The sequence below is a fragment of the Hylobates moloch genome, unplaced genomic scaffold (assembly GCF_009828535.3).
Source record: "Hylobates moloch isolate HMO894 unplaced genomic scaffold, HMol_V3 SCAFFOLD_12, whole genome shotgun sequence".
Taxonomy (NCBI): Eukaryota; Metazoa; Chordata; class Mammalia; order Primates; family Hylobatidae; genus Hylobates; species Hylobates moloch.
In genome coordinates, this window is record NW_026652287.1 from 9,071,954 (window position 1) to 9,095,254 (window position 23,301).

At 51.1% G+C, this 23,301-nt stretch overlaps 1 protein-coding gene across 1 annotated transcript in view; it reads left to right on the forward strand.

Moving 5' to 3' along the window:
- Positions 1-2,760: 2,760 nt before the first annotated feature.
- The window catches only part of RILPL1 (Rab interacting lysosomal protein like 1), a 59,655-nt gene continuing 39,114 nt past the window's right edge, over positions 2,761-23,301 (forward strand). The window contains exons 1-4 of the mRNA XM_058425182.1: positions 2,761-3,154; positions 12,630-12,780; positions 16,267-16,482; positions 22,405-22,436. Coding sequence (XP_058281165.1) covers positions 2,846-3,154; positions 12,630-12,780; positions 16,267-16,482; positions 22,405-22,436 — 708 coding nt within the window. The 5' untranslated portion in view covers positions 2,761-2,845. The remainder of the gene's footprint in view (positions 3,155-12,629; positions 12,781-16,266; positions 16,483-22,404; positions 22,437-23,301) is intronic.

A 23,301-nucleotide genomic window follows, 5' to 3' on the forward strand; every position in this document is an offset into this window, starting at 1 on the left:
GCAGCTCAAACTGCAGCCAGCCTTTTTTTTTTTTTTTTTTTTTTTTAATAGAGACAGGGTTTTGCCATGCTGCCCAGGCTGGTCTCGAAATCCTGGGATCAAGTGATCCTCCAGCCCTGGCCTCCCAAAGTGCTAGGATTACAAGCATGAGCCACTGTGGCTAGGTGTATTTATTTATTGATTTATTTTTATTTTTTATTTTTCTGAGACAGAGTTTCGCTCTGTTGCCCAGTTTGGAGCATAGTGGTGTGATCTCAACTCACTGCAATCTCTGCCTCCCAGGCTCAAGGGATCTTCCCACCTCAGCCTCCAGAATACCTGGGACTACAGGCTCTCACCACCATGTCTGGCTAATTTTTTATTTTACTTTTTATTTATTTATTTTTTTTGAGACGGAGTTTCTCTCTTGTTGCCCAAGCTGGAGTGCAGTGGCACGATGTCGACTCACTGCAACCTCTGCCTCCCAGGCTCAAATGATTCTCGCGCCTCAGCCTCTTGAGTAGCTGAGATTACAGGCACATGCCACCATGTCTGGCTAATTTTTGTATTTTTAGTAGAGGTGGGGTTTCACCATGTTGGCCAGGCTGGTCTCGAACTCCTGAGCTCAAGAAATCCTCCCACCTCAGCCTCCCAAAGTGCTAGGATTACAGGCATGAGCCATTGCACCCAGCCCATATGTATGTTTTAAATAAAAATAACGCTATGCTCCAAAAAAAAAAAAAATCTTGTCAGCGATGATATTGGTTTATGCTTTTGCAAGTCTCTAGCGTCTTGCTCATTAGAAGGGAGCTGGTGCCTCAACTCCGCTTCTGCACTGTCCACTGCAATCCGCCGTTTCCTGTTGAGAATATGAGGAACACCCAGCCTGACACTGACTCCCAGCTGGAGAAAGGGACAACCTCCCAGAGACCCTTTGGGTACTGGGGACCCCCAGCCATCCTTAGGCCACGCTTTGGGAAGCGATGGAGTCAGGATTAAATGAGGTAATATTAGTAAAGCAGTTAGAATAATGCTTGGCACATAGTAAACACTGCATATTTTTTAACCACACGTAAAGCAAATACTCAATACGTTTTAAACTTTTAGAATTTGGGGCCAGGCGCGGTGGCTCACGCCTGTAATCCCAACACTTTGGGGAGGTCGAGGCAGGAGGATCGCTCAAGTCTAGGGGTTTAAGGCCGGCCTCGGCAACATAGCGAGACCCCTGTCTCTGTGAAAAAATTAAATAAAAAAACTTTTTTTTTTTTTTGAGACTAAGTTTTGCCTTGTTGCCCAGGCTGGAGTGCAAATGGCGCGATCTCCGCTCACTGCAACCTCTGCCTCCCGGGTTCACGCGATTCTCCTGCCTCAGCCTCCTGAGTAGCTGGGATTACAGGCATATGCCACCGCGCCCAGCTAATTTTGTGTTTTTAGTAGAGACGGCGTTTCTCCATGTTGGTCAGGCTAGTCTTGAACTCCGTACCTCAGGTGATCCGCCCGCCTTGGCCTCCCAAAATTCTGGGATTACAGGCGTGAGCCACCTCGCTCGGCCAACTTTTAGATTTTTAATCAATACGTGCCACGTTGGGGTGCGCTTTATGGCTACAAGGGCATTAAGATTTCTTTCCTCAAGGAGCTAAGATCAGACGGTGGAAACCTATCTGCGACCACACGGTGAAAACTCAGGATGCTAAGAGCAATTCTGATGGGGCGAGCAGGGGACTGTGAGTTTGCAAGCGGGTCCTTAACTCCTGCGTGGGGGGCGGGGAGGGTGGATGGGGTTCTGGGTTCAGGAAAGGTTCTCCCGGGAGTGGGAGGGGGTCTAATGGACAAGTGGCTTTGGCCAGCCCAAATGGACAGGGGGCCTTGGGACAAGAAAACTCGTGGTGCTGGAATGCCAAGCGGGCTTCGCTCTACTGTGAAGTGGAGTTCATGTCACAAGGAGCCAGTGATGGATGTGGCTCGAGGAGGAGCGCCCTGGGGCTCCGGGGATCCAGCATTCCTCCACACGTCGGCCCCTCTCCGGGCGCCTCTGCAAGTCCGCCTGGTGGCCGGGTCTGCGCGGAGTGTCTGCGGGTCGGGGGGGGGTCCCCGTTCTTTTCCCGGGATGAGTCCCTGCCCGGGGACCTCCTCGTGACCCCTCCATCCCTCTCCGAGGCCGGGGCTGCTCCCTGGAGCAGCGAATCGTCCCGCGATACCAGCGCCCCCGGCCCCCTCTCCCGGGGCGGCCTGGACCCCTCCCGGCGGCCGGGTGGTGGGAGGAGTCAGCGCCGGGCGGGGGAGGGGCGGCCGGGGCACGGGGGAGGGGCGCCGCGGGTCCGGCGGCTGGAGAGGGGGTCCTGGGGTGCAGGCCGCGGAGTCGGCGCTGGGGGGGGACCCCGGGGCGCCCCCGGGCGGCGGAAAGCGGGCGCGCCCCTGGCCACGCCGGGATCGGGGCGGGGCGCGCGGCCTCCCTGTGGGGAAGCGGTCACCCGGCCTCGCCGCCGCCGCCGCCGCCGCCTCCAAAGTTTCCCGGAGGATCCGCGGGCCGCCCTTCCTCTCGGGCCCCGCGCGCGGCCGCCCCTCAGGCCAGCACCGCCCCGGGGCGCCCGGCCCGGCTCCATTGAGCGCAACTCGGATCCCAACTTGGGAGGCGCCGCGGGCCTGCGCACGCGCGCGCCCTCCCTGCCCCCCCCACCCACAGTCGGACCCGGCCGACCGGCCCAGACCCCGGCCGCCACACCCCCCCCCCCCCCCCCCCCTGCCCCTGCCTGTGCCCTGCGCCCGCCCGCGGCCCAGGCTGGGCCCGGCCGGCCTGGCCCTCGACAGCGGCAAGTTTGGGAGTTGCACGAGTTTGCGGGGCGGGGGACAGGCCAGGAGGGCGGCCATGGAGGAGGAGCGGGGGTCGGCGCTGGCGGCCGAGTCGGCGCTGGAGAAGAACGTGGCCGAGCTGACCGTCATGGACGTGTACGACATCGCGTCGCTTGTGGGCCACGAGTTCGAGCGGGTCATCGACCAGCACGGCTGCGAGGCCATCGCGCGCCTCATGCCCAAGGTCGTGCGCGTCCTGGAGATCCTGGAGGTGCTAGTCAGCCGCCACCACGTCGCGCCCGAGCTGGACGAGCTGCGCCTGGAGCTGGACCGCCTGCGCCTGGAGAGGATGGACCGCATCGAGAAGGAGCGCAAGCACCAGAAGGTGGGCGGCGGCCTTGGTCTGTCCGTCCGGGCAGTGGGACCGCGGGGACCCAAGGGCTCTTCCGCATTGGGCAGCTGTGGGTGCACACATGTGTGTGTTCAGGGACCAGACCAGAGGAGACCCGACGTGGGGAGGGAGGGAGGCCCTGGCCTTCTTTTGCCCGACCAGGGGTGGCTGGCAGATACCACCCGAGAGATTAAGAGCTGTTCTCTGGAGTTCCAATCCCACCTTTACCGTTTAATAGCTGTGTGACTTTGGGTAAGTTACTTAACCTCTCTGTGCTTTATGTCCTCACCTGTCAAATGGTAATCATAATAGGACCCACCTTAGAAGAATTAAATGGGACCATATAAGCTAAGTGCTTAGACAGTATTATTCTTTTCCAGACATGAAATAAGCCTCTTGCCCTCCAGAGTTACCCAAGAAGATGTGACATCAGGCCCAGGACCCTTTCTTCATCTCCCCACCCCCAGTCTCCCCAGAGCAAAGGGAATGTGACCTCCAGCTACTGAGCTTCCTGACCCCCAGTCTCCGGGTTCATATTTGCAACTTTCTTCCCACGACTCCCCTAGCTTATGAACCTGTGGTAGCCCGTGTTCTCTCCTGATTTTATCCTTAATCCTCACACGACTGTATAGAGACTATCTTCATTTTACAGATGAGGAAACCGAGGGTCACAGTGGGAGGAGGAATTTATCCCAAATTAGTGATGAGAGAGTCCTGGCCCCCGTGTCTCCTCCCCACCCTGTTTGAATTGGGGGAAAGGGATGATTTGGGGTGGCTTTAAGGCTAAGCCTCTGCCCTGTGATCAGGAGTCTCTCTGAATCAGGGCCTCCCCACTGGGCCTGGAGTCCAGACGAGGTTCCTGGAGAAAAGGAAGTGAAAGACATGTGGTTTCCTGCCCTAACCTCAGCCAGGGATGCTCTTGGCAGCCCCTTCAGACTGAGAATGGGAGGAAACACCTTGCCTTGAGGGATCAGGGTGCCTGAGCAGTCTCCGGCTTGCTGTTCAGCCTCAGGAAATACAGTTGGCCTCTCTGAACCTCAGGGGCAGGCCATCCCTTATTGTGTACCTTGATGGATCTCTATGTTTTGGAGTAAAATAGCCAAAGCTGGGTCTGAACCCTTAACCTGAGGGCAGACCCACAGGTAGGTAACAGCACTATTGCCATGTTTGACTGTGCTCGTCCTGATGGGTCCCTATGCCCTAGGGGCAGGAAGGAAACTCAGGCTCCCAAGAGTTGAGCAGCATTTCCAAGGTCACTCTGGGAGCCTGAAAATGCTTTGACCTGTAATTAATTTCAAGACTCCTAGAAGCTGGGACTTTGGAGCTAGACAGCCTGGTTTCAAACCCTACCACTTGCAGGCTGTGCAATCTTGGGCAAATCACCCAGCATCTCTGTGCTTCAGTTTCCTCAGTTCTAAAATGGGATAGGAATAGTAATAGTACCCCCCAGTAGAATGTGATGAGGTTTAAAGAGTTAATATAAATACATATAAAGTGTTCAGGACACAGCCTGCCCATAGCAAGGGCTTTACAAGTGTTAAAATTCTTTTTAGGCCTGGAGAGACATTCATTGAGGTGCTCACAGGCTCATATTAGGAAACTGTCCCCACCCCAAGCACCTCTACTCCTACCCTAGAGGTCTCCATCTCTCATAGAGGGTCAAGGAGGCAAGGGACCTTGGAAATTCTCTCAGGTGGCGCCTCTTATTAACAGGGACTAAGGGGCTTTCACCAGATCACACAGAAGTCCTGGCACCTATACTGTCCCCCGACTGGGGCTCTTTAGTTCTGTTGCGGGGGAGCTGGGAGAAATCCTTGGAAGCCATCGGAGGCCACCAGGTCTGAAGTCACATGGAATTCTCAGCAGCTGCACTTGTTGCCTCTGGAACACGTTCAGCTGGGAAGTGAACACCATGCGCTCAGGGCCAGGGCTTGTTGACTTACATTGAGGATGACCTCTCTAAATCAAGGATGCAATTCTTTTCCCACCCCAGACCCCTTTACTTCACATTCTTGGGATGGAGAGAGACTTATATGATTTTTTTTTTTTCCTGCAGAGTCTCAAAGGCTCTTCAAGGTGGTATTTCCACAAAAATCTCTTTGGCATGTCCTGGTTTAGTCTGTCCCCCTCCATTCCTCTTCCCTTTCCTCTTCTTCTTCCCTCCCCCTTCCTTTTTTCTCTCTCTTTCAGCAATTATGGCTCCAGTAAAGGACATACACTTTCTTCCCGCTACTCCTCCTCCCAGTAGACCCACTCACTCACTTCCACTCATCACTCAGACGCAGGCCACATTTGTGTCATGTTCTGTCTCATTACTCAGTCTGCAACCCTGTTGACAGGCCATAGCGAGCACAGTGCCCTACTTGGTGCCATGGCTCTGCAGAGAAAAGCAAAGTCTCATGTCAGGCAGCAGGTGGGTAACAGGGAAGAAAGGGAAAACACAAATAAATTCTAGAAAGCAATGGCTGGGCTGATACACTCACATGTAACATACCAGACTATGCTATTCCTTCACTCATTCAGCGAATATATTTACTGAGAACCTACTGTGTGCCATGGGTTGTTCTGGGCACTGGGGAGACATTAATGACCATGACAGATGAGGCCTTGGCCCTGATGAGCCTGACTTTTTAGTGCAGTGTTATACCATAGAAATATTATGCAGCTTTGCCATGTTAATAAAAAACAGTGAAGTTGGCCGGGTGCGGTGGCTCACACCTGTAATCCCAGCACTTTTGGGGGGCCAAGGCGGGTGGATCACTTGAGGTCAGGAATTCAAGACCAGCTTCGCCAATATGGCAAAACCCCATTTCTACTAAAAATACAAAAATTAGCCGGGCATGGTGGCGGGTGCCTGTAATCCCAGCTACTCAGGAGGCTGAGGCAGGAGAATCGCTTGAACCCGGGAGGCAGAGATTACAGCGAGTTGAAATCACACCATTGCACTCCAGCCTGGGTGACAGAGTGAGACTCTGTCTCAAAAACAACAACAACAAACCAGTGAGGTTAATTTAAATATATCTTATGGGACCCAGTAGATCCAAAATATTTTCATTTCAATGTAATCAGTATAAAAACTTATCATTTGATATTCTGCACTCTTTTTTTGCTACTACGTCTTTGAAATCTGGTGTGTCTTCAACCCCTGCTGCACATTTCCACTCAGACCAGCCGCATGTCAAATGCTCAACAGCCATGTGTGGCTACTGACTTTCCATGGGATGGTGCAATTATTCTAGCATGAGGAGGAGATTTTTTTCTCCTTTTTTTTTTTTTTTTTTTTTTTTGAGTCAGGGACGTACTTTGTCATCCAGGCCAGACAGCAGTGATGGCATCATGGCTCCCTGCAGCCCTGAACACCTGGATTCAAGTGATCCTCCTGCCTCAGCCTCCTGAGTAGCTAAGACTACAGGCACACTGTAATTCTTTTTTCCTTTAGAGACAAGGTCTCACTATGTTGCCCAGGCTAGTCTTGAACTCTTGGGCTCAAGCAGTCCTCCTGTCTTGTCCTCTCAAAGTGCTGGGACTACGGGCGTGAGCCACTGTGCCTAACCAAGATAGATTGAAAAAAAAAAAACAAAACATTCAGGCTGGGCGCAGTGGTTCACACCTGTAATCCCAGCACTTTGGGAGGCCGAGGCAGCTGGATCACTTGAGGTCAGGAGGTCGAGACCATCCTGGCCAACATGGTGAAACCTCATCTCTACTAAAAATACAAAAATTAGCCGGGTGTGGTGGCGCGCGCCTCAGGAGGCAGAGGCAGGAGAATCGCTTGAACCTGGGAGGTGAAGGTTGCATTGAACCGAGATCATGTCACTGCACTCCAGCCTGAGCAACAGAGCGAGACTTTGTCTCAGGAAAAAAAAAATCGGCTTATGATAAGTGCCATAAAGAAAATAAAACTGGGAGACATGAAAGAGACTGACTAGGGTGGTGGTCTAACAGATGGGGCAGTCAGGAAGGCTTCCCTGAGGAGGTGACATCTGAGCTGAGATCCGAATGAAGGATAGGATCCAGCCACAGATTGATCTGGGGAAGAGACATTCTAGGCAGAAGAGGTGGCTAGTGCAAAGGTCCTGAGGTAGGAATGCACTTGGCATGTTCAAAGAACATAGAGTCGGTGTGGCTGGAGCAGAGCGAGTGAGGAAGAGGACTGGGAGATGAATCAGGAAGGTGCCGGGCCTTGTAGGCTCGGATGAGGGAAGAACGTGAAGGAGATGATTGATCAGGGCTGACTTCTCCGGAGAGCCACTTGGCTGGTATGGAGGCAGCCTGAGATTCTGAGTGGTCAACTCAGAGGCAAGAATCAGCAACCCCAGCATCAACTTCAGTTCACTGGGAGAAGAAAGAAAAAAGAACTGAGGGTTAAAGTATGTATTCATCCACTGTGGCTGCTGTAACAAATCAACACAAACTGGTGGGGCACAGTGGCTCAAGCCTGTAATCCCAGCACTTTGGGAGGCCGAGGTGGGCGGATTACAAGGTCAGGAGATCGAGACCATCCTGGCTAACACGGTGAAACCCTGTCTCTACTGAAAATATAAAAAATTAGCTGGGCGTGGTGGCGGGCGCCTGTGGTCCCAGCTACTCAGGAGGCTGAGGCAGGAGAATGGCATGAACCCAGGAGGCGGAGCTTGCAGTGAGCCGAGATGGCGCCACTGCACTCCAGCCTGGGCGACAGAGCGAGACTCCGTCTCAAAAAAACAAAAACAAGTCAATGCAAACTTAGTGGCTCAAAACAGCAGAAATGTGTTATCTTTTTTTTTTTTTTTTTGAGACAGCATATCACTCTGTTGCCCAGGCTGGCGTGCCGTGGCGTGACCATGGCTCACTGCAGCTTCAGCCTCCCTGACACAAGTGATCCTCCCACCTCAGCTTCCCAAGTAGCTGGACTGCAGGCATGTGCCACCACACCCGGCTTAATTTTTAGCAGAGACAGGTCTTGCCATGTTGCCCAGGCTGGCCACAGACTCCTGGGCTCAAGTGATTCTCCTGCCTCAGCCTCCCAAAGTACTAGGATTATAGGCGTGACCCACCACGCCTGGCCAGAAACATATTGTCTTATTGAACTGAATAATTCAATATTATGGATACAATGTCATACGGTATTATGGAGGCATATGGGTAATATCAATATGAATAATACTGGAGAAATTTCTGGACGTCAGAAGTCGGAGATGGCTCTCACTGAGTTCAAATCAAGGTGTTGGGAAGGCTCCACTCCTTTGGGGGGCTGTGGAGGAGGATCCATTTCTTTGCCTTCCCCAACCTAAGGACTCTGCATTCTCTGGCTTGTGGCCCCTTCCTCCATCTTCAAAGCCAGCAGCGTAGCTTCTTCCCATCTCCCTCATATTCCTCTAACGCTGACCTGCCTTCCTCTTATGAAGACCCTGGCATGACATCGGCACACCAGATAATCCAGCCAGATAATCCAGAATCATCTCCCCATCTCATGAGATTTTTTTTTTTTTTTTTTTTTTCTGAGACACAGTTTCACTCTGTCGCCCAGGCTGGAGTGCAGTGGCATGATCTCGGCTCACTGCAACCTCTGCCTCCCAGGTTCAAGTGATTCTCATGCCTCAGCCTGCTGAGTAGCTAGGATTTCAGGTGCACACCACCATGTCCAGCTAATTTTTGTATTTTTAGTAGACGGAGTTTTGCCATGTTGGCCAGGCTGGTCTCGAACTCCTGACCTCAAGTGATCCTCCTGCCTTGGCCTCCCAAATTGCTGGGATCATAGGCGTGAGCCATCGTGCCCAGCCTCAAGAGCCTTTTTTTAAAAAACAAAAATGGGGTCTTGCTCTGTTGCCCAGGCTGGAGTGCTGTGGTGCAATCACAGCTCACTGCAGCCTCAACCTCCTGGGCTCAAGTGATCCTCCCACCTCAGCCTCCCAAGTAGCTGGTACTACAGACGTGCACTACCACGCCCAGCTAATTTTTGTATTTTTTGTAGAGACAGGGTTTTGCCATGTTGCCCAGGCTGTTCTCAAACTCCTAGCCTAAATCAATGCTCCCACCTCAGCCTCCTAAATTACAGGGATTATAGGTATGAGCCACCGTGCCATGCCTAAGATCCTTAACTTAATCCTCTCTGCACAGTCCCTTTTGCCATGTAAGGTAACATATTCTCAGGGATTAGGACTTGGATAACTTTAGGAGCCATTATTCTGCCTGCCCCAGCCAGTTACACTTGACCAATATTCTCAGAGCCCCGTGTGAGCCCAGCCTGTGCCACTTGGAAACAGAGAGGAACAGGGCTGGATGAGCCTCTTTCTGCTTCCAGGCCCCACCTGCTTATGGGAGGTCAACATTCCCTCTCCATCCCTCCACCACCACTTCCACTCCGGCCCTGCCCTTCACCTCCGCTGGTGACCTTGCGCCCACTGTGCAAATACTAGGCTATTACTCTCTTCCCCAATGCGGCAGGCTTCTGACAAAGGAGGTGGGTCTGAGAACTTATTTAGAAGATGGACAGAGTCCATGCCTAGCATCCAGCCACCTGGCCGCTTGTGATGGATTGTAGGGATGGGACACAGATCAGCATACACATTGTTAGTGCTTTCTGGGTGCTAGGCATGTTCCAGGCGCTTCACTTATAGTAACCATTTAATCCTCACACCCACCCTTCCCGGCAGATACCACACTAGTTTCCTCATTTGTGGGGCACCAGAAGGCTGAATAACTCGCCAAGTTCAGCTAGTAAGCAGCAGAAACAGGATTCAGATTTAGGTCAGCAGGCTCCAGTGTCCATGCCTTGAACCACTATTTTATTTTATTTTTTATTTATTTTATTTTATTTTTATTTTATTTTTTGACATGGAGTCTCACTCTGTGCCCTGGACTGGAGTGCCGTGGCTTGTTCTCCGCTCACTACAGCCTCTGCCTCCCAGGTTCGAGCAGTTCTGCTGGCTCAGCTTCCCAAGTAGCTGGGATTACAGGTGCACACCACCATGCTCGGCTCATTTTTGTATTTTTAGTAGAGACGGGGTTTTGCCATGTTGGCCAGGCTGGGCTCAAACTCCTGACCTCAAGTGATCCACCTGCGTTGGCCTCCCAAAGTGCTAGGGTTACAGGTGTGAGCCACCATGCCCGGCCCTTAAACCACTGTTTTATAGAGACAACAGCAACCCTGCTTTGTGAGCTAGCTTACGGTTTTACCAAATACCGTTTTTTTGTTTTTGTTTTTGTTTTTTTGCAGGGGTGGAGGGCTACCAGTTTTATTAATATAATTCAGATACCATAACACTCATTTAAAGTATACACTTCTGGCTGGGCACGGTGGCTCACGCCTGTACTCCCAGTACTTTGGGAGGCCAAGGTGGGAAGATTGCTTGAGCCCGGGAGATTGAGACAAGCCTGGGCAACATAGCAATACCCCATTTCTTCTTTTTTTTTTTTTTTTTTTTGAGACAGAGTCTCATTCTGTTGTCCAGGCTGGAGTGCAGTGATACAATCCCAGCTCACCACAACCTCCACCTCCCAGGTGCAAGCAATTCTCCTCCTCAGCCTCCTGAGTAGCTGGGATTACAGGCGCCCGCCACCACACCCGGCTAATTTTTTGTATTTTTAGTAGAGACATGGTTTCACCATATTGGTCAGGCTGGTCTCGAACTCCTGACCTCAAGTGATCTGCCCACCTCGGCCTCCCAAAGTGCTGAGGTTGCAGGCGTGAGCCACCATGCCCAGCCCAGCAATACCCCATCTCTAAAAAAAAAAAAAGAAAAAAGTAGCCAGTTGTGGTGGCATGCTCCTGTAGTCCCAGCTACTGGGAGGCTGAGGTGGGAGGATCACTTGAGCCTGGGAGTTCAAGGCTGCAATGAACTATAACTGTGCCACTGCACTCCAGCCTGGGTGACAGAACAAGACTCTGTCTCTAAAAATAAATAAGGTGTACACTTCAATGGTTTTTAGAGTTTTGCAGCCGTCATCACGATCACCATCAATTTTATTTTATTTATAATTATTTTTTCCAAGACAGGGTCTCGCTCAGTCACCCAGGCTGGAGTGCAGTGGCATAATCTTGACTCACCGCAACCTCCCTTCCCAGCTTCAAGTAATTCCCCTGCCTCAGCCACCCGAGTAGCTGGGATTACAGGCATCCACCACCACACCCAGCTAATTTTTGTATTTTTAGTAGAGACGGGGTTTCGCCATGTTGGCCAGGCTGGTCATGGACTTCTGACCTCAAGTGATCCACCTGCCTTGGCCTCCCAAAGTGCTGGGATTCCAGGCGTGAACCACCGCGCCCTGCCACTATCAATTTTAGAACATTTTCATCACCCCCCAAAATAAAATCCATACCCATTCCCAGTCATTCCTCGTCTCCCCTCTAGCACTCTGGCTCTAGACAACCACCAGTCTGCTTCCTATCTCTAGGCATTTGCCGATATTAGACATTTTCTAAAACTGATCATATAACATGTGACCTTTTGTGTCTGGCTTCTTTCCATAATGTTTTCAGGGTCCACCTAGGTTGTAGCATATGCCAGACCTTCATTCCTTTTCATGGCCAAATAATGTTCCATTGTATGGATGTGCCATGTTTATTTACCCATTCATCAGTTGATGGACACTGGGGTCCTTTTGGCTACTAGGAATAATGCTGCGAGGAACATTCACCTGCACACATTTTCATGTGGACATTGTGTTCATATCTCTTGAGCCGATCCAAGGACTGGAATCGCTGGGTCCTATGGTAACTCTGTGTTAATGTTGTGCGAAACTGCCAGAGTGTTTTCCAAAATGTCTGCACCATTTTCCATTCCCACCAGCAGTGTAGGAGGGTTCCAGTTTCTTCCTATCCTTGTCAGCACTTGTTATTGGCTATTTCTTTGACTACAGCCACCCACATAATAACTTTAATAGGCTGATTTTATTTATCCTCACATTCACTTTGTGAGCCTTTGTTTTGGTTCCCCCACTGAGGGAAACTGAGGCTCAGGGTGGTCGAGTCAGTGGTTGAAGACCCCGTGGAGAGATACCTGGATCAGATACCTAAGGAACGCTGGGGCAGGGGGCCCCGTCTGCCTCGGCATCCCCAGGATTCTCGAGGCCTCTGACTCCCTTGGAGAGAGGTTTGTCCCAACTGTCTGTCCAGAGATCAGGGGGTGTGCCCCCCAGAGGTTAGGAACGTTAGGACCCCCGTATCCTGGGGCTGCTCTGCCTACTCTGAAGAGAGCTTCAAGATGCCGCACTAGCTTTGTGGTTGTCCTTGGGGCAGTTCTAACTGAGCCAGGTCCTAACAGCATAAATGCAGGCATCTGCCCCAAAGAAGGGTGGCTTCTGTTTCTTGCAGAGGTGCCACATGGGACTCATTGTGGCCTTGCCGGCCCAGCTGCCTGATGCCCAGTTCTCACGAGGAAGGCGACGGCCCAAAGTCCCGGCAACCCAAGCTGCCCCTGAGGGTCAGGTGGGTGGGGCTGCTGCCCTGGGCGGGCAGTGACCCTGTGCTGTCCCCTCGCCTTGGCAGGAGCTGGAGCTGGTGGAGGATGTGTGGCGAGGGGAGGCGCAGGACCTCCTGTCCCAGATCGCCCAGCTGCAGGAGGAGAACAAGCAGCTCATGACCAACCTCTCCCACAAGGATGTCAACTTCTCAGAGGAGGAGTTCCAGAAGCACGAAGGTAAGCGGGGGCCAGCGCCAATGCAAGGGGGCCGGCTGTTCCTTTTCTCATCGCCCACATTAGCGATTGTCGCCACCACCCCTGGACGCTGATGCGGTGCTGGCTGATTCCCAAAGCCCTTCGCCTTCAGTATCGTGTTGATTCGCACCATAACCCTGGCAGAGAGACATCATGTAGCCTCAGTTTACAGATGGTAACACAGAGGTCCTTTCGGCAAACCGTCACAGGCTCCCCTCTGTTTGTCAGGCTCCTCTCTTGGCCCTGGGATATGTGTTAAACGTGACAGAGACCCTGCCCTTGGGAAGCTTGTGTGCTGTGCAGAGGAGAAAGGGGCTTAACATGTAAACACACAGACGCCATAAGTCCAGGGGGCGGCCATGCTCTGGGAGAGCTGCAGTGGGGCATGCGATAGAGTGACTTGGTAGGGACATCTTTGGATACAGTCATAAGGGAAGGCCTCCGAGGAGGTCACATTTGAACCCTAACGAAGTAACAGAGTGAGCCACGCAAATATCTGCATGTGTTGGTTTGGGGGTTGCAAGGGCAGTCGTGCAAAGGCCCTGGGACATGAGCATTTGAGGGAAACCAAGAAGGCCAGTGTAGGCCGGGCACGGTGGCTCACACCTGTGATCCCAGCACTTTGGGAGGCTGAAGCAGGAAGATCACTTGAGGCCAGGAGTTCGAGACCAGCCTGGGCAGCACAGACCCCATCTCTACTAACAATTTTTTAAAAAATAAGCCAGGTGCAGCGATGCACACCTGTAATCTGAGCTACTTAAAGGCTGAGGCGGGAGGATCACTTGAGCCTGGGAGGTCAAGGCCACAGTGAGCTGAGATCATACCACTGCACTCCAGCCTGGGCGACAGTAAGATTAAAAAAATAGGCCGGGCGCGGTGGCTCACGCTTGTAATCCCAGCACTTTGGGAGGCCGAGGCGGGCGGATCACGAGGTCAGGAGATCGAGACCACGGTGAAACCCCGTCTCTACTAAAAAAAAAAAATACAAAAAATTAGCCGGGCGTGGTGGCGGGCGCCTGTAGTCCCAGCTACTCGGAGAGGCTGAGGCAGGAGAATGGCGTGAACCCGGGAAGCGGAGCTTGCAGTGAGCCGAGATCGCGCCACGGCACTCCAGCCTGGGCGACAGAGCGAGACTCTGTCTCAAAAAAAAAAAAAGAAAAATAAGGAAGGCTAGTGTATCAGAAGATGATTGAGGCGTCAGGAGGTTGGAGCTGAGGTCACAGGGGTCAGGTCATGTAGCTCCTTAGAGGCTAAGGTTTGAATTTTATTCTAAGTGTGCTGGGAAGAGATTGGAGGCTCTTATCACAGGCACATGCTTACCAGTGAGCAGCCGGGACGGCATCCCAGACCTGAATGGCACTGGAGCCCGTGAACTGTCACTCATCCAATAAGCACTTGTCTAGAACCTTCATGCAAGGCCTCTGCTGGTGCTGGTGAAAGGACAAACGGGCCGCAAGATTCGAGCCAGGCGGGGCTGTGGGCGGCATCTGCTCTGCTCAGCCCTGCAGCTTCCTGCCCGCTAAAGCAGGAGTGCCTCCTGCAGCTCACCCCAAGGAAAACTCAGAGTCAATACTTCTGAGAAACTCCTTGGCTCCCCACATGAGCCTCCTCCTCATGTTTGATGGAATGGGGACGGACCTGGGGTGGGTGCCCGACTTCAGAATGTGTGGTGACCACTCTGCAGAATCAAGTATGGCACTAAAGGCCAGGCACGGTGGCTCACGCCTGTAATCCCAGCCCTTTGGGAGGCCGAGGCAGGTGGATCATTTGAGGTCAGGAGTTTGAGGCCTGGCCAACGTGATGAAACCCAGTCTCTACTAAAAATACAAAAATTAACTAGGCGTGGAGGTGGGCACCTGTAGTCCCAGCTACTCGGGAGGCTGAGGCAGGAGATTCGTTTGAACCCGGGAGATGGAGGTTGCAGTGAGCTGAGATCGCAACACCGCACTCCAGCCTGGGCGACAGAGCAAGACTCTGTCTCAAAAAAAAAGTATATATATATATATATATATATATATATACACACACACATACATATATATATAAATTTACAAAAACATACATGGCACTGAAAAGGACTGTGGGAACCAAGGAAAAAGGAAAAGTTTGATCCAGGTCTGGATTCTCCTTTCCTCGGATTTCCTTTGTTGAGATTTGATTAGTAACAATGAAAACAAAAGTTCTCATGATTCTAAGCAGTTTCTGGAGCCAGGCGGCCCAGGTTTGAGTCCTGACCCTGAAACCTCACTGCTATGTGACCTTGATCAAGTCACGTGACCTTCGTGTGCCTAAGTTGCCCCCCATGTAAAAATGGAAGAAATGACCATACCTCCCTCATAAGCTTGTCATGAGGGTAAAATCAATGAATCTGTACAGACTGCTTAGAATCTTGCCTGGTTCATAGAAAACACTCAGCAAGTATTAGCTATTATTACTATGGGTTATCATTATCCAGTCCAACCTACTGAACAGATGAGAAAAGTTTAGACTGAGAGAGGGAGAGTGATTTGTTCAAGGTCACACAGCAAGTTAGTGGCAGAGTCAGAAGTGGAACCCAGATCGGCTGAAATCAGCTCCCTGAAAGAAGGCTTATGTCTCTCTGGGACCATTTGACCCAGGGCTGCTGGAGACCGTGTGGTTAAGGCTGGTGGGGAGACTGAAATCATGCCCACCATGGATTGATCCTCCGTGGTGTTCCACCACCCAAAAGCTTACGATTCCAGACAGAGGCCTGCCATGCATTCCTTTGCTCACCCTTTGTCTCCCTTATCTCTGATGGAGTGCCCACTCTGTGCCTGTTCTGGGCTTTGCCAGGTTGGAGGCAGGGCAGGGAGGCACATTCTGGGGCCTGTGTCTCCCTGCTGCAGTGACTTGGACATTAGAAAGTTTTCTAGCAGCAAAGTAAGCCTGGGCCTGGAGGACCCTGGAACCCTATCCCAATTTCCTTCAGCCCAAGAAGGAGGACTTTTTTGTTTGTTTGTTTGTTTGTTTTGAGACAGAGTCTCACTCCGTCGCCCAGGCTGGAATGCAGTGGTGCAATCTTGGCTCACTGCAACCTCCACCTCCCAGGTTCAAGTGATCCTCCTGCCTCGGCCTCCCAAGTAGCTGCGACTACAGGTGTGCGCCACCACGTCCATCTAATATTTGTATTTTTAATAGAGACGGGATTTCACCATGTTGGCCAGGCTGGCGTTGAAGTTCTGACATCAGGTGATCTGCCCACCTTGGCCTCCCAAAGTGTTGGGATTACAGGCGTGAGCCACCGCGCCCGGCCTTGCCTTTTCATGTCCGAATTGTCTGAATCATATTCCATTCTATGGCCTTACTGCATGTCGTTTGCCCACTCATCTGTGGATGGACCGGTGAGATGTCACCACCTTTTGGCTGTTGTGAATCGCGCTGCTGTGAACGTCGTGCTCAAGCTTTTGTGTGGACCTATGTTTTCAGTTCTTTGAGGTGTATACCTAGGAGTGGAATTGCTGGGCCATAGGGAAACTATGTTAAACTTCCGACACTTCTGCAGGGTGCCCAGAGGCCTCAGGGACCCACAGGGCCTGGACCTGAGGGCTCTGAGCCGCTTCCCTGTGCATCAGTGCACGCACGCTCGCAGTGCCCTCCACCCAGGGAGCTTTGCTTCCACAGCCTTCCAGATCCCTGCTGGGCTTGTCATGAATCAGCCCACACGTGAGCAATCTGAGACGCACTTAAATGGCATCTAGTATGGGTCCGGCTCCCAAAGGGTTAGCTCAGGAGGCGCAAGGCGCGGCAGCCCTCCCGCCTGAGTGGAGAGGCGGGGCAGATGCCAGGCATGCCTTCCGTGGTTATTTTTATTTTGCATGGGAAACCATGGGAACACAACAAGGAGAAAGCATGTCTTCCACCTGCTAGGGGAACAGACCTGGGACAGACAAGGTCCTTGGGAGAAGGTGGAGACCGGGAAGTGAGGGCTGAGAATGTGCCAGGCAGAGGCCAGGGGTAGACCGAGGACTTGGGGGTGCAGTCGTCCGATTCCTATGTTGGGGGGTGAGGGGGTGCTGAGAGGAGCCAGCCCTGCATGGAACAGTGTGGCCTTCCCAGCAGTTCAACTGGGACATTGTGCTCAGAGGCACCTGGCAGGCTTCTCTACCCCCGGAAGTCTCCAGATTAAAAAGCACTTTGCTCCCGGCTGTTTGTGGAAATCCAGTTTGTCAGCTGGAGGGCAGCTCGCAGAAACTTGTTAGCACAGGCAGAAATGAATGACAGGTATGCAAGCCATCGTGCCGGGGGATGGGGTGTGAAGATTTGCTCATGGGTCTGGAAAAAAATCTTTGGGCTCTAAAGGAACAGCTTAGCCACCAGGGGAAGAGGAAAACTGACCACGTTATCATTTTCTGAAGGGCATTACAAAACAACACTGTGCAATAAAAGAGAAGTCATTGTCATTCTTCTACTTGGCACATTCAAAAAAGTAAAAAGAAACAGATGAAGTAATTTACTTTTTATTTTTTTATTTTTTCGAGATGGAGTCTCGCTCTGTGGCCTAGGCTGGAGTGCAGTGGGGCGATCTCGGCTCACTGCAACCTCCACCTCCCAGGTTCAAGCGATTCTCCTGCCTCGGCCTCCCAAGTAGCCTGGACCACAGGCACGTGCCACCACACTCAGCTAATTTATGTATTTTTAGCAGAGACGGGGTTTCACTATGTTAGCCAGTATGGTCTCGATCTCCTGACCTTCGTGATCCGCCCACCTCAGCCTCCCAAAGTGCTGGGATTACAGGCATGAGCCACCATGCCAGGCCAGATGAAAGTATTTTCTATAATATATTTTATTGAACCCAGTAGATCCAAAGCAGTAAGTATCCTTATAACATGTAATCAGTATAAAAATTATCAATGAGATTATCAATGAGATATTTTGCATTTTTTTCATATTAAGTCTTTGAAATCTGGTAGAATACATACGTATGTATGTATGTGTGTATATGTGTATATATTCATATTCTGTTGTGAAAAAAATCTAACGTACATTTTACATAAAATTTACCATCTTAACCGCTGCTCTCCCTTTTTTTTTTTGTATTTTTAGTAGAGACGGGGTTTCACCGTGGTCTCGATCTCCTGACCTCGTGATCCGCCCGCCTCGGCCTCCCAAAGTGCTGGGATTACAAGCGTTTTTTTTTTTTTTTTTGAGACAGGGCTCTGTCTTCAAGGCTGGAGTGCAGTGGCGCAATTATAGTTCACCATAGCCTCAGCCTCCTGGGCTCAAAAGATTCCACCACCTCAGTCTTCTAAGTAGCTGGGACGACAGGTGTGCACCACCATGCCTGGCTAATTTTTAAATTTTTTTGGTAGAGACGGGGGTCTCACTATGTTGTCCAGGCTGGTCTGAAACTCCTGGCCTCAAGCAATCCTCCTGCCTTGGAGCCCCAAAGTGCTGGGATTACAGGCGTGAGCAACCACACCCGGCCCTGTCTTAGTCACTTTTAAGTGTACAGTTCAGAGGCATTAAGTACATTCACAGTCTTGTGCAGCCACCACCACCATCCATCTCCAGAACTCTTTTCATCTCGAAAGACTGAAACACTGTCCCCATTAAACACTAATTTCCCACCCGCCACTCCATTGGCCCCTGGCACCCACCATTCTACTTACTGTCTCTATGGATTTAACTACTCTAGGCGTCTCCTATAAGTGGAGTCATATGGTATTTTTCCTTTTGTGTCTGGCTTATTTCACCTAACAATGTTTTCGAGGTTTATCCATGTTGTAACCCATGTCAGAATCTCCTTCCATCCTAAGGCTGAGTACATTCCATTGTGTGCAGGCCCTACATTTGTTTATCCATCAACTGACAATGGCAATGTGTATTTTATGCTTGCAGCATATGTCCATTTGGATAGGCCCCATTTCACGTGCTCAGTGGCTGCTGGTGGCTGCCGAATTGGACACATTGAGCTCAGCCGTGCTCTCAGAAGCGTGGTGGCTCATGCCTGTCATCCCAGCACTTTGGGAGGCCGAGGCGGGTGGATCACTTGGGGCCAGGAGTTTGAGACCAGCCTGGGCAACATGGCAAAGCCCCATCTCTACAAAAAATACAAAAAGTAGCCAGGTGTGGTGGCGTGCACCTGTAATCCCAGCTACTCGGGAGGCTGAGGTACGAGAATTGCTTGAACCCGGAAAGCAGAGGTTGCAGTGAGCCGAGATTGCCACCACTGCGCTCCAGCCTGGGCAACACAGCAAGACTCGCAAAAAAAAAAAAAAACAACAAGAACAAAATTGCTGTGCCCTCTCTCTGGGCCTTTCTTCATATGTTTGCCATATTGGCTTCTTGGGGCTGTCATAATAAATGACCACAAACTGGGTGGGCAAAAACAGTTTATTCTCATAGTTCTGGAGGCCAGAGATTCATAGTCGGGCATCAGCAAGGCCATGCTCCCTCCAGCGCCTCTCAGCAGGAGTCCTTCCTTGCCTCTGGGGGCTGTCGGCATCCTCACTTGCGGCTACGCCATCCCAGTCTCTGCCTCTGCAGCCAAACGTTCTCCTCCGTGTCTGTGTGTCTCAGCTCCCTCTCCTTTATCTTTTGTTGTTTAATGGGATTTTTTTGTTTGTTTTTTGTCTCGAGACAGGGTCTCACTTTGTCCCGCAGGCTGGAGTGCAGTGGTGCGATCTCGGCTCGCTGCAACCTCCGCCTCCCTCACCTCCTGCTCAGGTAATCCTCCTGCCTCAGCCTCTCGAGTAGCCGGGACTATAGGCATGTGCTACCATACCCAGCTAATTTTTGTACTTTTTATAGAGAGAGGGTTTCACCGTGTTGCCCAGGCTGATCTCAAGCTCCTGGGCTCAAGTGATCTGCCTGCCTCAGTCTCCCAAAGTGCTGGGATTACAGGCATGAGGCACAGCGCTCAACCTCCTTTGTCTTATAAGGACACCCGGTATTGGATTTAGGGCCTACCCCTCATCCCCCCTCATCCACCATGACTTCATCTTGACTAATTACATCTGCAAATACCCTATTTTCAAATAAGGCCACATTCCGAGATTCTGGGTCGCTGGGATTACAGCGATCTGGAGCCACCGTGCCCAGCACTGTTTAGGTCAGATTCTTCCAGGAGTTAATCTGAGACAGGGATTCCCACACAACTGACTTATGAAGGAAGTGCCCCTAGAGGGGAGGGAGTGGAGGAAGTAGGACAGGGAAAGCAAGAGGAAGCGGAGCAGAGCCGTGATCTCAGCAGAGTCCGGCAGGGTGGCCTCAGCCTGAGCCCCTGGGGAGTCTGGAATGTAAGTTACACCTGAGGGTTTTCCTGCCCTTAGGCGAGGAGCTGGACTTCTAGTGCAGAGCCTGCCAGCCAGGATGTCTGCGGTAGCAAAGGCACATCAAAGAGCAGTGGTGTAAACACGGGCCCAGGTGATCTGAGACCAACTTCCTGAGAAATGTGAGCTGTGGTCATCATCATTCCCATGTTGAAGGTGCTTTGCTCCCTCTGATGGGCTGAAAAACACACTGGTCTGATATGAAGAGACCCAGATTACAGCTCCCACATGACCACTAACTAGCAGTGAGATTTGGGCCAAGTTGCTCAATCATCTCAGGGCATTTTCTCTCTTTTTTTTTTTTTTTGAGACAGAGTCTCGCTCTGTGGCCCAGGCTGGAGTGAAGTGCTGCAATCTCAGCTCACTGCAACCTCCACCTCCTGGGTTCAAGCTATTCTCCTGCCTCAGCCTCCCGAGGAGCTGGGATTACAGGCCTGTGCCACCACGCCTGGCTAATTTTGTATTTTTAGTAGAGACGGGGTTTCTCCATGTTGGTCAGGCTGGTCTTGAACTCCCGACCTCAGGTGATCCACCCCCCTCACCCTCCCAAAGTGCTAGGATTACAGGCGTGAGCCACCACGCCCGGCCTGGTGTTTAGCTCGGTGGCTCACGCCTGTAATCCCAACACTTTGGGAGGCCGAGGCGGGCGGATCACGAAGTGAAGAGATAAAGACCATCCTGGCCAACCTGGTGAAACCCTGTCTCTACTAAAAATACAAAAAAATTAGCTGGGCATGGTGGCGGGCACCTGTAATCCCAGCTACTCAGGAGGCTGAGGCAGGAGAATTGCTTGAACCTGGGAGGCGGAGGTTGTAGGGAGTTGAGATAGCGCCACTGCATTCCAGCTTGGAGACAGAGTGAGACTCTGTCTCAAAAAACAAACAAACAAACAAAAAACACCACAGTATATATTCACTCTTATTGTGTAAGTCAAATAAAAGCACAAAACGTGACACTTCCCTTTGTTTCACCCCCACTGCACTGCCAGAGGGAGAACCGTCCCTTTCTATCCATCTACACACAAATTCTCTGTTTATTTTGTTTGCAAAATAAAAGAGATTGTGCTATGAATTACTTGTCCTTTTTTATAAATTAAAATTCTGTATTTTAATTTATAAAATTAAACACTTTGGGAGTCTGAGGCAGGAGGATTGCTTGGGACCAGGAATTTGGGACCAGTCTGGGCAACATAGTGACACCCTGTCTCTACAAAAAATTTTTTAAATTAGCTGGGCATGGTGGTGCACACCTGTAGTCCCAGCTACTCAGGAGGCTGAGGTAGGAGAATCTTTTGAGCCCAGGAGGTCAAGGCTGCAGTGAGCCTTGATTGCACCACTGCACTCCAGCCTGGACAACAGAGCAAGACCCTGTCTCTTAAAAAAAAAAGTGTTTATGTATTTATTGTTTAGATTGTCTATTTTTTAATTGAGGTGAATTCATGTAATATACAGATAAAAATTTTAAAGTGCACAGTTCAGTAGCATGTAGTATATCATTTAATTCAGTAGCATGTAGTATATCATTTAATTCAGCAGCATGTAGTATATCATTTAATTCAGTAGCATGTAGTATATCATTTAATTCAGTAGCATGTAGTATATCATTTAATTCAGCAGCATGTAGTATATCATTTAATTCAGTAGCATGTAGTATATCATTTAATTCAGTAGCATGTAGTATACCATTTAATTCAGCAGCATGTAGTATATCATTTAATTCAGCAGCATGTAGTATATCATTTAATTCAGTAGCATGTAGTATATCATTTAATTCAGCAGCATGTAGTATATCATTTAATTCAGCAGCATGTAGTATATCATTTAATTTACTCATAATGGGCTGGAGGCAGTGGCTCACACCTGTAATCCCAGCAATTTGGGAATCTGAGGCGAGCGGATCACTTGAGGTCAGGAGTTGGAGACCAGCCTGGCCAACATGGTGAAACCCCGTCTCTACTAAAATACAAATATTAGCCAGGCGTGGTGGCGCATGCCTGTAATCCCAGCTACTCAGGAGGCTGAGGCAGGAGAATCGCTTGAACCCAGGAGGCAGAGTTTGCAGTGAGCTGAGATTGTGCTCAATGTACTCCAGCCTTGGTGACAGAGTGAGACTCTCTCAAAAAAAAAAATTTTTTTTTAATTATCACAGTGTTGTACAACCATCACCTGTTTTGTTCCAAAACATTTTCACCACCTTCCTGAGGTGACTCTGCACCTGTCAGGTCTCTCCCCAGCCTCTTGTCTCTGCACTCCCTCCCTGTAGTTAGAGCCGCTGGCAGCCTCTAATCTGCTTTCTGCCTCTGTGGATTTGCCAGTTCTGGACATTTCCTATCAATGGAATCACACCGTATGCAACCTTGGGGTCTCGTCTTAGACCCCACATCGTTTTCAAGGTTCATCCATGCTGTGGCGTGTCAGAGCTGCTTTCCTCGTTATGGCTGAATCGTCCTCCGCTGTGTGGACTGAGCGCATTGTGCTTATCCATTCTCAGCGGGGGGACATTTGGGTGGCTTCCATCTTTCGGCTGTTGCAAATAGTGCTGCCGTGAACTTTGTCACTTAACGGTCTAGCTCAGTGTTTTCGACGGCACGTCGTGTCTCATGGTGTCCCACTGCCTGGACGGTGCCTGGCTGGTGGATGTTAGCTCACTGCCAGATTCTCACTCCCACACGTGGCTGCCGTAGCCGGCCACGGACGAGCTTCTCCATGGGGCCCCTGCCCAAGTGTCTCTTAAAATCTAGGTCCCCAGATCCTGAATTGCTGGGTGTCTATGATGGCTCACAACCCTTCCAGCTTTTAACGGTGTCTGTTAAGAATACTTGGCCTTCTTTTAGTTTTCCAAAGCACTCTTGTACTTTCTCTTAGCGGTGACCTGTGAAGCAGGGAGGCCTGGTCTTTCCGTGTTAGGATAAAATGACAGCTGACACTTAGAGACACTTAGGCACTCTGGCCCTGGGCCCCTCTGTTGTGAGCACTTCACATTGATGAAGCATGCACAGGCCTCTCGAGAGCACCGAGGCCTGAGGGGAAAGCAACTAAGAGGCGAAGCCGGGATCGGAGTCAGGCGCCAGGCCCCTGCCTTGGTCTCACAGCTCCTACGGCTGCCGCCCAGGAAGGTGATGAGGCTGCTGGGCTTCCACATAGACCCATGCGCCCCTCTCTCCGCATGCTCGCCTCCGCATGCTCACCTCTCGGGGAGCCAAGGCAGCCCC